Source organism: Hemitrygon akajei, chromosome 7 (assembly GCF_048418815.1).
Source record: "Hemitrygon akajei chromosome 7, sHemAka1.3, whole genome shotgun sequence".
Classification (NCBI taxonomy): Eukaryota; Metazoa; Chordata; class Chondrichthyes; order Myliobatiformes; family Dasyatidae; genus Hemitrygon; species Hemitrygon akajei.
Genome location: NC_133130.1, coordinates 182,129,558 through 182,144,455, shown reverse-complemented (window position 1 = coordinate 182,144,455; position 14,898 = coordinate 182,129,558). Strand labels below are relative to the sequence as shown.

The 14,898-nt window shown below is 45.0% G+C and overlaps 1 protein-coding gene across 2 annotated transcripts in view; it reads left to right on the top strand.

Annotated features, from left to right (window-relative positions):
* cercam (cerebral endothelial cell adhesion molecule) overlaps positions 1–14,898 on the top strand; it is a 100,037-nt gene that overhangs the window by 12,506 nt on the left and 72,633 nt on the right. The window contains exons 1-2 of one of the 2 annotated variants that reach the window (XM_073052808.1): positions 1,929–2,200; positions 7,623–7,733. In XM_073052808.1, coding sequence (XP_072908909.1) covers positions 1,977–2,200; positions 7,623–7,733 — 335 coding nt within the window. In that variant the 5' untranslated portion in view covers positions 1,929–1,976. Of the gene's footprint in view, positions 1–1,928; positions 2,201–7,622; positions 7,734–14,898 lie in introns of those variants that run through there. The other variant, XM_073052809.1, reaches the window with a different exon arrangement.

The window sequence follows — 14,898 nt, the reverse complement described above, 5'->3', positions numbered from 1 at the left end:
AGAGCACTTGAGGTAAAGTGGATCAGAAGTGGCATTGGAGAGTCAATCACTCTCATCTGAGAAGGCAGGTAGGCCCTTGGCCTGGTGTTGAGAAGCTGGGGAACCTCCTCAATGCCACAAGGAAGTCTCCTTGAGGTCAGGATCCTCAAATGTTCAAATGCAACCACTGTCCAACTGTCATCTATCCAGCTTTCTCGTTCCTCTCAGTGCCCCCCCAACTCTGTCAAGCTCTGCAGTTTCTACTGGCCCTGGTCAGCTACACTCTTCCATCGGGCAGAGTCCCTTGCTAGCCCTCACTTTCACACTTCTCCACAAGTAGCTGTCAAGAAGTCTAATTCAAAATCACGTGACACATTTCTTGGTGGAGTCTCACAGAATACAAGTGAGTCTTTTAACTTCCTCAGTGTGCTTAAAGCTGCTGCACATTTATTAATGAGCATTCATAGCAGAATTCTTAATTTTAAGTGACAGAAAATATTCCTTGCATGAGCTGTTTGAGTTCCAATTCCACAGGGTGAAAGTTCTCTGACCAGATAACCATTCAAGCAGACAATAGATAATAGGTGCTGGAGTGGGCCATTCGGCCCTTTGAGCCAGCACCGCCATTCAATGTGATCATGGCTGATCATCCACAATCAGTACCCTGTTCCTGCCTTCTCCCCATATCCCTTCACTCTGCTATCTTTAAAAGCTCTATCTAACTCTTTCTTGAAAGCATCCAGAGAATTGGCCTCCACTGCCTTCTGAGGCAGAGCATTCCATAGATCCACCACTCTCTGGGTGAAAAAGTTTTTCCTCAACTCCGTTCTAAATGGCCTACCCCTTATTCTCTGGTTCTGGACTCCCCCAACATCGGGAACATGCTTTCTGCCTCCAGTGTGTCCAATCCCTTAATAATCTTATATGTTTCAATCAGATCCCCTCTCATCCTTCTAAATTCCGGTGTATACAAGCCCAGACGCTCCAATCTTTCAACATATGACAGTTCCGCCATTCCGGGAATTAACCTCGTGAACCTACACTGCACTCCCTCAATAGCAAGAAGGTGTGAAACTGGACAATGTACAAAAGTGGGCAATTTGATTCTGCAGACTATCATTGCCTATCAGATCCAACATTCCCCAGACCAATCACATCCCTGTTCTGGACTAACAAAAAAGCTAGTTACATTGTCTGTGGGTGACAATACAGACACCCAATGCAGCCCTTTACCTATCACCCTCCCAGCTTCTTACTTCATCCCACCTACCCTCCTCCAAACTGGCTTCACATATCACCTGCCAGCTTGTACTCTGTCCCTTCCCCCTCTCCAAACTCCTGGCCTCTTTTCCCTTCCTTTCCAATCCTGGTAAAGAATCTCGGCTCAGAACGACGGCGGTTAATTCATTTCCGTAGACACAGCCTGTCCTTGAGTTCCGCCAGCAGTTTGTATGTGTTACTCTGGATTTCCAGCATCTATTAGAATATCTTGTGTTTAAACCCAGTGCGTTATATTTTCACCCCACGCTTCAAATGCTAATGGACCCGGTCGCTTGAAGCTTCCTGGGCATTATTTGCGTTTCCCTCTTTGAAGCGCAGTTCATTGTCTGGAAAACATTCGAGAAAGTCGCTTTTAAAAATTAAAAGTTTTTGAGATCCGAGGTTCCACCCTGGCCTCTTCCTGTCTGAAGCCCAGTCAGTTCCCTGTAGGTTTAACGCACTGACTTGAGAGGAACATATTTGAATTTAAAACCACTTTTTCAGGGAAACTGAAGTGACCGATACTATTTTCGGGGAGACTTTCTGAACTACAGGGTTAACATGTGCCTCTCTTTTCTTCGCAATGAAGTCAGTTCTCCCTTGAGTCTTGTTCTCCCCCCCTCCCCCCAGCTCCGCCTCTGCGAACTTCTGTCTCCACCCTCGCCCCTGCCCCGCTTGCTGACGTGACCCGACCCGACCCGCTCCCGGGGATACGGGCAGCGCCAGAGCGCGGAAGGATGGCGAGGGCGAGGACCGTTTGCGCGGCGCTGTTTCTCACCCTCCTGTCCCGGCCATTCCCTACTGCCGCCTACTTTTCCGAGGAGCGGCAGCCCTTGGAGTCGCCGCTGCAGAGCCCCACCGTGCTGATCGCCATCATAGCCAGGAATTCGGCCCACACCCTGCCCTATTACCTGGGGGCTCTCGACAGACTGGACTACCCAAAGGACAGGATCTCCATCTGGTGAGTGGGGTTGGGGTTAGTCATATCCCTGTTTAAGCCTAGAAACGCGGGCGACAATGTACCCCCTACAATCGGAATACTTTCTCTGCAAGTGTTTGTGGCCCCCTCGGCTCAGCTGTGGACGTTCAAGCCAAAGTGCATTGCCTGAAGGGAAAGAACAGTCTTTGTGTACTGCCCTATTCAGCTGTAGATACCATTATCGTCATCCAGCGAAGAGTTAACGTTTACTGGCGCAAATTGCGGGACCTCATTGGTCCCTTGTGCCGTTCTCTAGAGCAAGTGAAGCACCCTCATTGCTTAACGCCTGGGGAGCTGGACATCCCAGGGCGCCTCACTGCCCTGAAGAAAAGTTGGTTTTGAAATGTGGCCGTCCACAACTGGGATACCAGATTCCAATATCCAATCAGGTCGTCTGTATGTAATGGTGTTGACTGAGGAATGGATGTTGGCCCCAAACACTCTGAGATTCTTGTTCAGTCGAGTGTCATGGGATTGTTGGCTTCTAACTGAGAGTCTGATTAATGGGTTTCAATTTATTGTTCCAACTGAGAAACATGAAATCTGCCAATTTAACTGAGATCAGACTAGTAACTTCAATGAGTTTAACTTGAAATCATCCCTCCTCCAAATCCCACACTGTTTTACAATGGCAGAGTGACGTTGTTGGGAACATCGTGTTGCCAAGTAGCAGAAAGTCCGGATGATGAACTACAATTTCTGTTGTCGATGGTTGGCTCACTGTGCAGAGTTGAGTTTGAGGTATTCATCCGGTGGGCAAAGTTCTTTTTTTTAGTGAAGGTGTGTCTGCTGCAGGTGGTACCGAACGAAGGGGATTGAGCTGGTAAAGAGTCTTCCCATCAAACCTGTGAAGTGCAGTGGCATGTACCCAGAATTGATAGATAACCTGTCAGTTGTGCAGGTGTAGAATTTGTACACGTTGTGCATGTGGAAACCCGAATAGGAATGCTCCAGATTAGATCCTCAGTGATCTTGACACCCAGGAACTTGAAACTGCTCACTCTCTCCACTTCTGATCCCTCTATGAGGATTGGTATGAGTTCCTTCATCTTACCCTTCCAGAAGTCCACAATCAGCTCTTTCATCTTACTGATGTTGAGTGCCAGGTTGTTGCTGCGGCACCACTCCACTAGTTGGCATAGATCACTCCTGTATGCCCTTTCATCACTACCTGGGATTCTACCAACAATGATAGTATTGTCAGCAAAGTTATAGATGGAATTTGAGCTATGGCTACCCACACAGTCATGTGTATACAGAGAATAGAGCAGTGGGCTAAGCACACACCCTTGAGGTGTGCCAGTGTTGATCGTCAGCGAGGAGGATATGTTATCACCAATCCGCACAGACTGTGGTCTTCCGGTTAGGATGTTGAGGATCCAATGCAGAGGGAGGTACAGAGGCCCAGGTTCTTCAACTTCTCAATCAGGATTGTGGGAATGATGGTATTAAATGCTGAGCTATAGTCAATGAACAGCATCCTGATGCAAGGGTTTGTGTTGTCTAGGTTGTCTAAAGCCATGTGAAGAGCCATGGAGATTGCGTCTGCTGTTGACCTATTGTGGCGATAGGTAAAATGCAATAGGTCCAGGTCCTTGCTGAGGCAGGAGTTCAGTCTAGTCATGACCAGCCTCTCAAAGCATTTCATCACTGTCGATGTGAGTGCTACCGGGTGATAGTCGTTAAGGCAGGTCACATTATTCTTCTTAGGCACTGGTATAATTGTTGCCTTTTTGAAGCAAGTGGGAACTTCGACCCGTAGCAGTGAGAGGTTGAAAATGTCCTTGAATACTCCCACTGGTTGGTTGGCACAGGTATTCAGAGCCTTACCAGGTACTCCATCAGGACCTTTGGCCTTGCGAGGGTTCACTCTCTTTAAAGACAGCCTAACATCGGCCTCTGAGACGGAGATCACAGGGTCATCAGGTGCAGCAGGGATCTTCACAACTGTAGTTGTGTTCTCCCTTTCAAAGCAGGCAAGGAAGCCGTTGAGTTCATCTGGTAGTGAAGCATCTCTGCCATTCATGCTATTGGGTTTCGCTTTGTAGGAAGTAATGTCTTGCAGACCCTGCCAGAGTTGCTGTGCATGCGATGTCCCCTCCAACCTTGTTCAAAATTGTCTCTTCATCCTTGAAATAGCCCTCCGCAAATCATAGCTGGTTTTCTGGTACAGGCCTGGGTCGCCAAACTTGAATGCCACAGATCTAGCCTTCAGCAGATGACGTACCTCCTGGTTCATCCACGGCTTTTGGTTTGGGAATGTACAGTAAGTCTTTGTAGGCACACACTCATCCACACAGGTTTTAATGAAGTTGGTAACAACTGCAGCATACTCATCCAGGTTCGAAGATGAATCCCTGAATACAGTCCAGTCCACCGATTCAAAGCAGTTCTGCAGGCGTTCTTGTGCTTCTCTTGTCCATAGCTGTGTGGTCCTCACTACTGGTGCTGCAGTCTTCAGTCTCTGCCTATACTCAGGGAGTAGAAGTACAGCTAGTTGATCAGACTTCCCGAAGTGAGGGCGTGGAATAGCACGGTAGACATTCTTGATGGTGGTGTAGCAATGGTCCAGTGTGTTGTTTCCTCTGCTATTGCAAGTGATCTGTTGATGGTAACTGCTTAGTAATTTTTTTCAGTCTGGCCTGGTTAAAATCTCCCAAAATGATGGTGAAGGCGTTAGGGTGCGCTGTTTCGTGCATGTTGATCCCATTACTCAGATCATCTAAAGCCTGCTTGACGTTGGCCTGAGGTGGAATGTAAACTGCTACCAGAATGACCCCAGAGAACTCCTGTGGTAGGTAAAAAGGATGACATTTCACTGCTAGATATTCCAGGTCTGGTGAGCAGAATTGGGACAGCTCTGATATATTTATGCACCAAGAAGAATTGATCATGAGACATACTCCACCTCTGCTTTTGAGAGACTCTTATTTATCCTGACGGTGTATAGTAAACCCCTTAATCTGAATTGGTGCATCCGATATGGAAGGAGTTAACCAGGGGTTAATCTACATCCTGACTGTTTACTAGTTTGGCCAATAAATCTTGTGATGAATATTATGGTATTATTGTAGGAGCCTAATTCTATCATAGAGATTCGCATTTTTAAAAATATTAAAAGCTTGCAGAACATTTCATATCTTGCAGAGCTGAGGTTTGGCAACCCATTCCTACAGCTCCTCACTCTTACAAACATTAATCACTGCTTTATGATATGCATTGTTTAGGACGGCACATAGCCAAGGTTTATTGCCCAATCTCAGGTACTTTGAGGTGTGTCTTTAAGTGGTTACAGGTAGATGGGAGCTTGCTCGGATACTTAACAGCTTCCATTTTTCTACCGTAGTGCCTTTAATGTCCCAAGGAGTTTCACAGGAAAAATCATCAATCAAAATTTGACAGTAACCTACAAAAGGACCACAACCTTGTAATAGGGTTTGGAGGCTTGTGTGCCTCAATGACCTGAAGAAATATGTTGGTTAGAGTCAGGGCTTTATGCTTTGGCTCTTGGTCGGGTCATCCATGCCAAACAGGTCTAAGGGTAGAGACCAGACTAAGAGTGGTCCACCGGTCCTCCAAGTCAGGGCTAACAACACTGACTGGTCAAAAAAATGTTGTTACGGAAACAGCAATGAAGAACCTTCAACGTTCGTGTGTGATGGTTTGGACAGACTGAGATGGAGGACCTTCATTGCTGCCCCTTTGGCGTAACGGGCAGAAACAACTACAGAAGGTGAGGAGAACAAGTGAAACTGTAGGTTGTAGATGCCATCGAGTCATAGAGGTACCACACAGAAACATGCCCTTCTGCCCTCTGCACTGACCATTTACACTAATGCTGTTTTACTCTCCACACATTCTCATCAACACCCCCAGACTCTACCACTCTACTAGAGTAGCCAATTAAACTAGCACTTTGCAGGCCTTTGGACCATGGGAGGAAACCAGAGAACCTGGAAGAGCCCATGTAGCTACAGGGAGATTGGGTGCACACACACACTCACTCACACACTCACACTCTCTCACACACACACACACACACACACTCACTCTCTCTCACACACACACACACACACTCACTCACTCACACACTCTCTCACACACACACACACACACACACTCACTCTCTCTCACACACACACTCACTCTCTCTCACACACACACTCTCTCTCTCACACACACACACACTCTCTCTCACACACACACTCACTCTCTCTCACACACACACACTCTCTCACACACACACACTCACTCTCTCTCTCACACACTCTCTCTCTCTCTCACACACACTCACTCTCTCTCACACACCTGTGTCAGTGTGAAACCTGTAAAGAGTGTTTTAAAGTAGTGAAGTGTTAGAGAGATGGAGAAATGTAAGGGAGGAATTGTTAAACTTCAGGCAGGAATTTTCTGTGCCCAGGTGTCCTTGGAGAGAGAGCATGCTGTGCCCGTCGGTTCCCTTGAAGCATTTGAGAACCAGTGGGTAGCAGAACAAGGATGGTCATGCTTTAATCTAAAGTTGAATTTTCTGTACAGTCTGCAAAATTTACACATTTTATCTGTGTTCCATCATGGTTACTTCATTACATGCACCTGTACACCTGCAGTCGTTAATGCAAATATCTAATCATGTGGTGGCAACTCAATGATTCAAAGCATGCAGACAGAATCAACAGGTTCAGTTGTTGTTCGGACCAAACATCAGAACGCGGAAGAAATGTGATCTAAGTGACTTTAACTGTGGAACGATTGTTGGTGCCCGACAGTATGGTTTGAGTATCTCAGAAACTGCTGATCTCATGCATAACAGTCCCCAGAGTTTACAGAGATTGGTACGAAAAACAGGAACATCCAGTGAGCAGCCGTCCTGTGGGTAAAAACAACTTCTTAATGAGAGAGATCAGAGGAGAATGGCCAGACTGGTAAAAGCTGACAGAAGGTGACGTGGCCATGCATTACAATGTTAAGGTATAGAAGAGCATCTCTGAATGCACAATGTGTTGAACGTTGAAGTGGTTAGGCTACAGCAGCAGACGCCTTTGAACATACATTTGGAGGCTACTTTATTAGATACAGAAGATACCCAATGAAGTGGCCACTGACTGTATGTATACAAACCTTTTTAAAGAAAATGTCTGCTGAAGTCACAGCTAACAGTAATGAAGAGACTAACCTCAGTAGGCCAGAAAAACCGTAGAGGGTATCAGACAGCAATTAAGAGCCAAGAAATGGAGCTGGTGATCCAGATTATGAAAGTCTGGAAAGGTCCTTTTCCCAAAGGATATTTATTCAAGTGGCAGATGTTTATATTGTAATTTCTGAGTTTCATGGCTGTTACTCTGGTTGTGGGGTCCACAACCAGCTGTGTTCATTGTCTCTTTCAAATCGGATGTCTTTCTTGTAGGGTGGCAACTGATCATAACATAGACAACACGACTGCCATCCTGAGAGAGTGGCTCATCAGCGTCCAGAGGTTTTACCACTACGTAGAGTGGCGTCCAATGGCTGAACCAAGGTATTTTTCTGCATCTGCCGTTCACCCTGCTTCCCGACTGGAGCTGGCTTTTGCTGATAGTATTTGGGTCAAACTTGCTGAGTATAACCCAGCTGAGGGCCAAGTCCCACTCCCCTCAACACTGCTGGATTCCCAATCCTTGGGACAGGAATCCCTTCTGCTAAATTGGTAATACAATTTCCATGTGGTAAAGGGTATCAAAATGACAGGGTGGGATAATTCTCTCGCAGGGCGTTGGAGTGAGCAGTCAGTGCTTGTATTGTTTTCCCTTTTGCCTGAGCTCACAATGGGTTAAAGAAGTCTATTTATTTAGCACCACTCACAGTCCAGCATATCCCACAGCACTTCATAGTGAATCAACAGCAGCCAAGCCTCACATAACAAGCTCTCACACAAACGGCACTGAGATTGATGATTGAATCATCGGCGAGCAGAGAGAATGCATCAGCCACTCCCTGGCTGGGAGATGATTCAAACTCGGCTGCTGCTCCGTGGCAGGGTGGGGTCATTGTGGGAGGGAGGCACTTACTAGGCAGAAATTGAGGAATTTTGCTCCCCTAGCCCCACACAAATGATTGTAAACAACCTGAGCAGCCTGCTGCAATTGCATGGAGGATTGTGATGCCTCGAACCAATGGTCAGGACAATGCTTGAAGCTTTTCCTGCTGAACTGCAGCCGAAGTCCAGCCAGACTGCATGGAGCAGTTGTGGGATTCCCATTGGCTCTTGATGTTGTGTCCTGCCATCCACTGTGTTTAAGTCCGTAATTAGTATTCTTATTATTTTTCTTATTGTTAAGTCCATTATTAAGGGTGTCAAAGGTTACAGGGAGAAGGCAGAGAATGGGATGGGGGGGAATAAATCAATCAACATGGAATGGTAGAACAGACTATGGGCTGAATGGCCTAGTTCTGTTCTTAAATGTTAGCCTTATTTGTCACTATGTGCATGGAAACATACAGTGAAATGTGTCATTTGGGTCAAATCAAATCAGTGAGGATTGTGGTGGGCAAGTGTTACCACACTTCTGGTGCCAGTAGAACATGCCTACAACTGGCTAACCTTAACCTTAACGTTACATCTTTGGACTGTGGGAGAAAAGCAGAGCACCTGGAGGAAACCCACGTGTACAAGCTCCTTACAGACAGCACTATAATAGTGTTGCACTATGGTCTTGTCTGAACTGGGTGAGCAATTTTGCTTTTCCCTTTTCCCGCATTGACAGGAGAGTTGCTGGGTGAAATTTCCAAGTCATCCCCCCATTCACCCTAACCCTAATTTCCCCAAGCTCAGCCCAGATTTGTAAATCACTTTTATGCAGATGGGTGGTATGGTATTCCTAAGTGAACATGGAAAACAATCACACACCCACCATTCCGCATTGCAGGAATGCTAAAGCTGCCACAGTCCCCATAGGAACCCATACTGTGGCCGGGCTTGAAGGAATGAGGTTAGACTAGTCACTGTGAAGGTTCAGCCTTCGACTTGAACCATGACACTGTTGTATCCTGGAGCTTCCAATCTCTCAAACCACCAGCACCCTGGAGGAACAGATAGAAGGCCTGCACAGCTGCAATTGATATTGCTGCAGCCTGCAGCTTTCGTGTATTTCTCTTGTGCGGGAAACGGTTTGTCGTGCAAACCATTTGTTTTTGAATTAGGTTCTGTGGAAAGATGCAGCTTGAGACAAATAGTAAACACAAAGTACACTGCAGATGCTGTGGTCAAATCAACACGTAGAACATGTTGGAGGAACTCAGCAGGTCGGGCAGCATCCGTGGAAACGAACAGTCAACGTCTCGGCCCGAAATGTTGACTATTCATTTCCACAGATGCTGCCCGACCTGCTGAGTTCCTCCAACGTGTTGTACGCGTCAGCTTGAGATGATCTTTCTGGGGGGAAAAAAGACCTTCCTATCTGCTTGCCCCCAATCACTGACTTTAATCCTTCCTGTGAGAGTTAGAATGGAGTAACAAAGCGTGGCATGTTGTGTGAATTTGACTGGTTCATGGGGCATGGGAGGCGAGCTGGTGGTGAGTGTCAGTATGGTTCACAGCTCTGGCACCTCACCTTCACTAACTGTGCAGATCTGTCCATCTCTCCTTCTCCGTTAAGGGCAGCTGGTTCCCATGGATGATGTCAGCAACTCAGAGGCAAATGAAGAAATAAATAAATAAAATCCTCATTGTTAACATAAAGCAGTACAGCATCATACAAGCCCTTCAGCCCACAATGTTATGATGACCTTTTAACTTCACGATCAATCCAAGCCTACACAGCCTAAAGCCCTTTGCAATATGATAGAATTCACCCTGCAGTTTGAGAGGGAGAAATTAAAGTCTGATGTATCAGTATGACAATGCAGTAAAGGGAATTACAGAGGCATGAGAGAGGAGGTGGCCAAAGGGACATTATGAGGGATGATGGCAGATCAACACTGGCTGGAGTTTCTGGGGTTAATTCAGAAGGCACAGGATAGATACATTCCAACAATGAAGGACGAGGTAACTGCGGCTGACAAGGGGAGTCAAGGACAGAATAAAAACAGAAGAGAGGGCATATAATAGAGCAAAAGTTAGTAGGAAATTAGAAGATTAGGAAGTTTTTAAAAAAAAAACCAACAGAAGGCAACTAAAAAAACAATGAGAGAAAAATTGAATTATGAAGGTAAGCTAACCAGTAATATACAAAATACTGGAAGAACTCAGTAGCTCAGACAGGATACCAAAAAGTTTTTTCAGATATATGAAGAGTAAAAGAGAGCGAGAGTGGAAACTGGAGCACTGGAAAATGACACTGGAGAGATAGTAATAGGGGACAGAGAAATGGTGGATGAGCATTTTGGTAAGTACGGTAAGTATTTTGCAGCAGTTTTCACTTTGGAAGGTACTAACGGTATTCAGGAAATTCATGAGTGTCAGGAAGCAGTGTGAGTTTTTGCTGTTACTAAGGAGAGGTGCGTGGAAAGTTGAAAGGTCTGGACCAGATGGACTACACCACAGGGTTCTGAATGTGGTAGCTAAAGAGATTGTGGAGGCATTAGTAATGATCTTTCAAGAATCACTGGATTCTGGAAAGGTTCCGGAGGACTGGAAAATTGCAGATGTCACTCGACTTTTTAAAGAGAGGAAGGCAGAAGAAAGAAAACTATAGGCCAGTTAGCCTGACTTCAGTAGTTGGGAAGATATTATTAAGGATGAAGTTTCAGGGGTACATAAAAGTGAATGATAAAGCAGGCCTAAGTCAGCATGATTTCCTTCAGGGGAAATATTGCCTGAAAAACCTGTTGGAATTCTTTGAGGAAATAACACGCAGGATAGACAAAGGAGAGTCAGTGGATGTTGCTTACCTAGATTTTCCGAAGGCCTTTGACAAGCTGTCACACATGAGGCTTCCTAACAAGCTGAGTGTCCATGGTATTACATGAAGGATACTAGCATGGATAGATGATTGGCTGACTGGCAGGAGACAAAGAGTGGGAATAAAGGGGCCTTCTTTCCACATTACATGTCAATGATTTGGAAAATGGAATTGCTGGCTTTGTGGCCAAGTTTGTAGGTGATACAAAGATGGGTGGAATGGCAGGTAGTGTTGAGGGAGCAGGGAATCTGCAAAAGGATTGGTCTCTTGTGAGAGCGAGGATGTGATGCTGAGGCTTTATAGGGCATTGGTCAGACCACATTTGGAGTATTGTGAGCAGTTTTGGGTCCCTTATCTAAGAAAAGATGTGCTGGCATTGCAGAAGGTCTGAAGGAGGTTCACAAGAATGATTCTGGGAATGCAAGGGTTAATGTATGAGTGGAGTCGAATGGCTCTGGGCCTGTACTTACTGGAGTTTAGAAGAACAAGTGAGCCGCTCATTGAAACCTATGTAATATTAAAAGGCCTAGATAGAGTGGATGTGGAGAGGATGTTTCCTATTGTGGGTAAGTCTAGGACCAGAGGGCATTGCCTCAGAATAGAGGGGTGTGCATTTAAAACAGAGATGAGAAGGAGTCTCTTTAGCCAGGGGGTGGTGAATCTGTGGAATTCATTGCCACAGATGATTATGGAGGCCAAGTCATTAAGTATATTTAAAGTGGAGTTTGATCGCTTATTGATTAGTCAGGGTGTCAAAGGTGACAGGAAGGAAGGAAGGAGAACAGGGTTGTGAGGGATAATAAATCAGCCATGATGGAATGATGGAACAGATTTGATGGGCCGAGTGGCCTAGTTCTGCTCCTATGTTTTATGGTTTTATGGTCTTTTTTTTTCTGTGCTAAGAGTCTCTTAAAAGTCCCTAATGTATCAGCTTAATGTACCACGTAGTGATTTCCAGGCTCTTAATCTGCCTAAAGAAATCCTATGTTTGACATATCCCCTCAACTTTCCTCCATTCACCTTAGTTATATATGGCACTAGGAGAATAATACTACCCAAGAACAAATACTGTAATCTGATTAAAGCCCGTCACCCTTCTTGGGAAGGGGCCCAGTGGACCCATGAAGTCTGACAGTCTGAAAAGGAACCCAGAAATCAAGAATCAGGTGACCTAGAGTGAAGTTCATCAGAGAATATGACTTACTGTGAGGTTGTGATGTGGAATGTGCAATGCAGGGGGTTGGTGGAGCAGACTCATTCCTAGTCTTCATATGGGAACTGGATAAATACCTGAAAAGTGGCAGTGGAGTGGGACTGTCTGGATTTTGCTTTCATAGGACTGAAATGATTCAGTGGCTTGAGTGGTGGTCTCCCGTGTGTGAAGCAGTGGTAAGACCAGGTAACCAAACCAAATCTCACCAACAATCTCTCCCTCCTCTCTCCCCCCTGTCCCCCTCCCCCTTCTCTCCCCCCTTCTCTCCCCCTCCCCCTCTCCCCCTTCTCTCTCCCATGACTAAAGCTACTCTAATTAACTTAGTAACTGAGTTCTGGTTTAACGTTAATCTTAAAACCTTGAGGTAGCAACTAGGAGGTTAATTCAGTGTCCTGTGAGTCTTTTCTATTTTGCAGTAGGTTAATTCTTGTAGGTGAGGGAATGTGAGTAGCATTTGGCAATCATTCTGTGCAGTTTGGGCTGTTTTTAACAGTTCATTATGGACACAGCATACATTCCATCAGTGAGTTCCTAGCTTTACAGTATTCCAGATTCTGATTAAACATTTTTAAAAGATTGAGGACAAGGGGGAGAACAAACTTTCATACTCAAAAGGGGTTTGAAGCTATGGAATTCAGTGTTACAGACTGAAGCAGAGACCACGGTAAAACTTAACCACAGTTTAATTGTGTTCCTAAGGGAATAAGGAATGCATTCATATATGAACTGATTACTCAAGACTCAGAATTTTACTCATTTCAAAGATAAACACTAAAATGAGCTGAAGTTTTCCATGTAGTTTGATTTAAAAGATACAACAATGTTTGTCTGTCTTATTTGTGTTTGTGGAAAGATTGTTACCTTTCTCTTGGCTGTATATGATCTGATGGATATATCAGGTTTCCCTGTTTAATTTCACAGTTTCTCCTGTGTAACCTTATGCTTACTGGGTCCTACTCTGCATGACATCATTCTCCCTCACGAAGTACCCCGTGGAACCTCAGATTAGTTTTCCAGCTGTCGGCTCAAACCCCATACTTGCTGCAGCTCCCATGTGTTAGCCCAATTGAATTAAACCATATTGATTTGGTAGTCCCCTCTGAATTTAACCTTCCTTCTTTCATAATCTCCAAATTGGACTGGGTAAGTACCTGAAAGAAAAAAGATCTGGCATGGTTATGGGGAGAGGGCAGAGAATGTTCTTGGATGGTTCTTCTACGTGAATCTGATAAGGACATGCAACAAAACGAAATCTCTCAAAAATCAGCACGCATGCGTGCACACGCGTGCGCACGTCCTGGCTGAGGCTTTGTGACTAAAACAACTCTAACTAACTAAGCCTTTCCAACCATTGCCAATTTACCAAGCCAGTGTAATACCAGAACACAATTACCTTTAACACATCGAACATGTGTTGGTACATTAGTACATCGAAGTATACAGTGGAGTGCATCATTTGCTATCCCAAGTGGATCTTGAATTAAACCTCATCGATATAGTGCTTCCCTAGTATTTATCCATTCTCCTTCCTGCTTAGCTGTCTTGCCAGTTATCCTGTGTAATCACGGATGTGTTCACTATTTAGCCCATCAAGATGTCAACTAGCTGCCTCTACTAGGAACATTGTCACCTCCTGAAGAAAAAGTGAAAACACTCCTGGGATTAGTTCTGTATTTCCCAGCTGCTAAATCCTTTTTGAAACGACTAACTTTTCCTTGAGCAAATGTCAAAGCTGATTGTATAGTCCTTCAACACAAGCAATCAGCTTCATCTTCTACTGGTTGTAATTTAAACACAATCATCTTGATGACCATCTTGTTCACTCCCTAAGGCTGTAAAGTCTGGGAAAAAGGTAATAAGGTTTATTGCAGAAATAAGAATGCATCACTTGTTGCATAAACTCAAGTGGAGGTGCCTGTTACCATCAGTGTGTTTCATTATCCCAGCCAGTCAATGGGCGTGGGGTGTGGGGGTGCACAGCACGGTAGCATAGTGGTTAGTGCAATGCTTTACTGCGCCGGCTATAAGATCGGGGTTCAATTCCCGCTGCTGTCTGTAAGGAACTTGTACAATCTCCCTGTGACCATGTGGGATTCTTCTGGGTTCTCTGGTTTCCTCCCGTATTCCAAAGATGTATGGGTTAGTGTTAGTGAGTTGAGGACATGCTGTGTTGGTGCCGGGAGCACGGTGATACTCGTGGGCTGCCCCAGCACAACCCTTGCTGATTTGATTTAATGCAAATTGTACATTTCACTTTATGCTTTGATATACTAATACACTAAGACATGTTCATCGTGTTAAAGCTAATTTTCTTCTGACGTTCTGTTGAGCTTTTGGGTATTGAATGGAGTTGGGAAATTGACAATGGTTGGTTACGTTTCTAAGAAGGATGCAAATAATTCTGTAGGGATTGTGGTTCTTGGAGAATCATTTTAACCAACGTAAAATGCTACTGAGGGAATTTCTTTCAGCAAAGCTTGTTGTCCTGTTTTTCACAAGTGGCCTTGGGGAAGTGAAGAGCAATAATAACTTGCCTAATATCACAACCACACGAGTCAATTATATGAATTATGCTGTGATTGAGATAATTA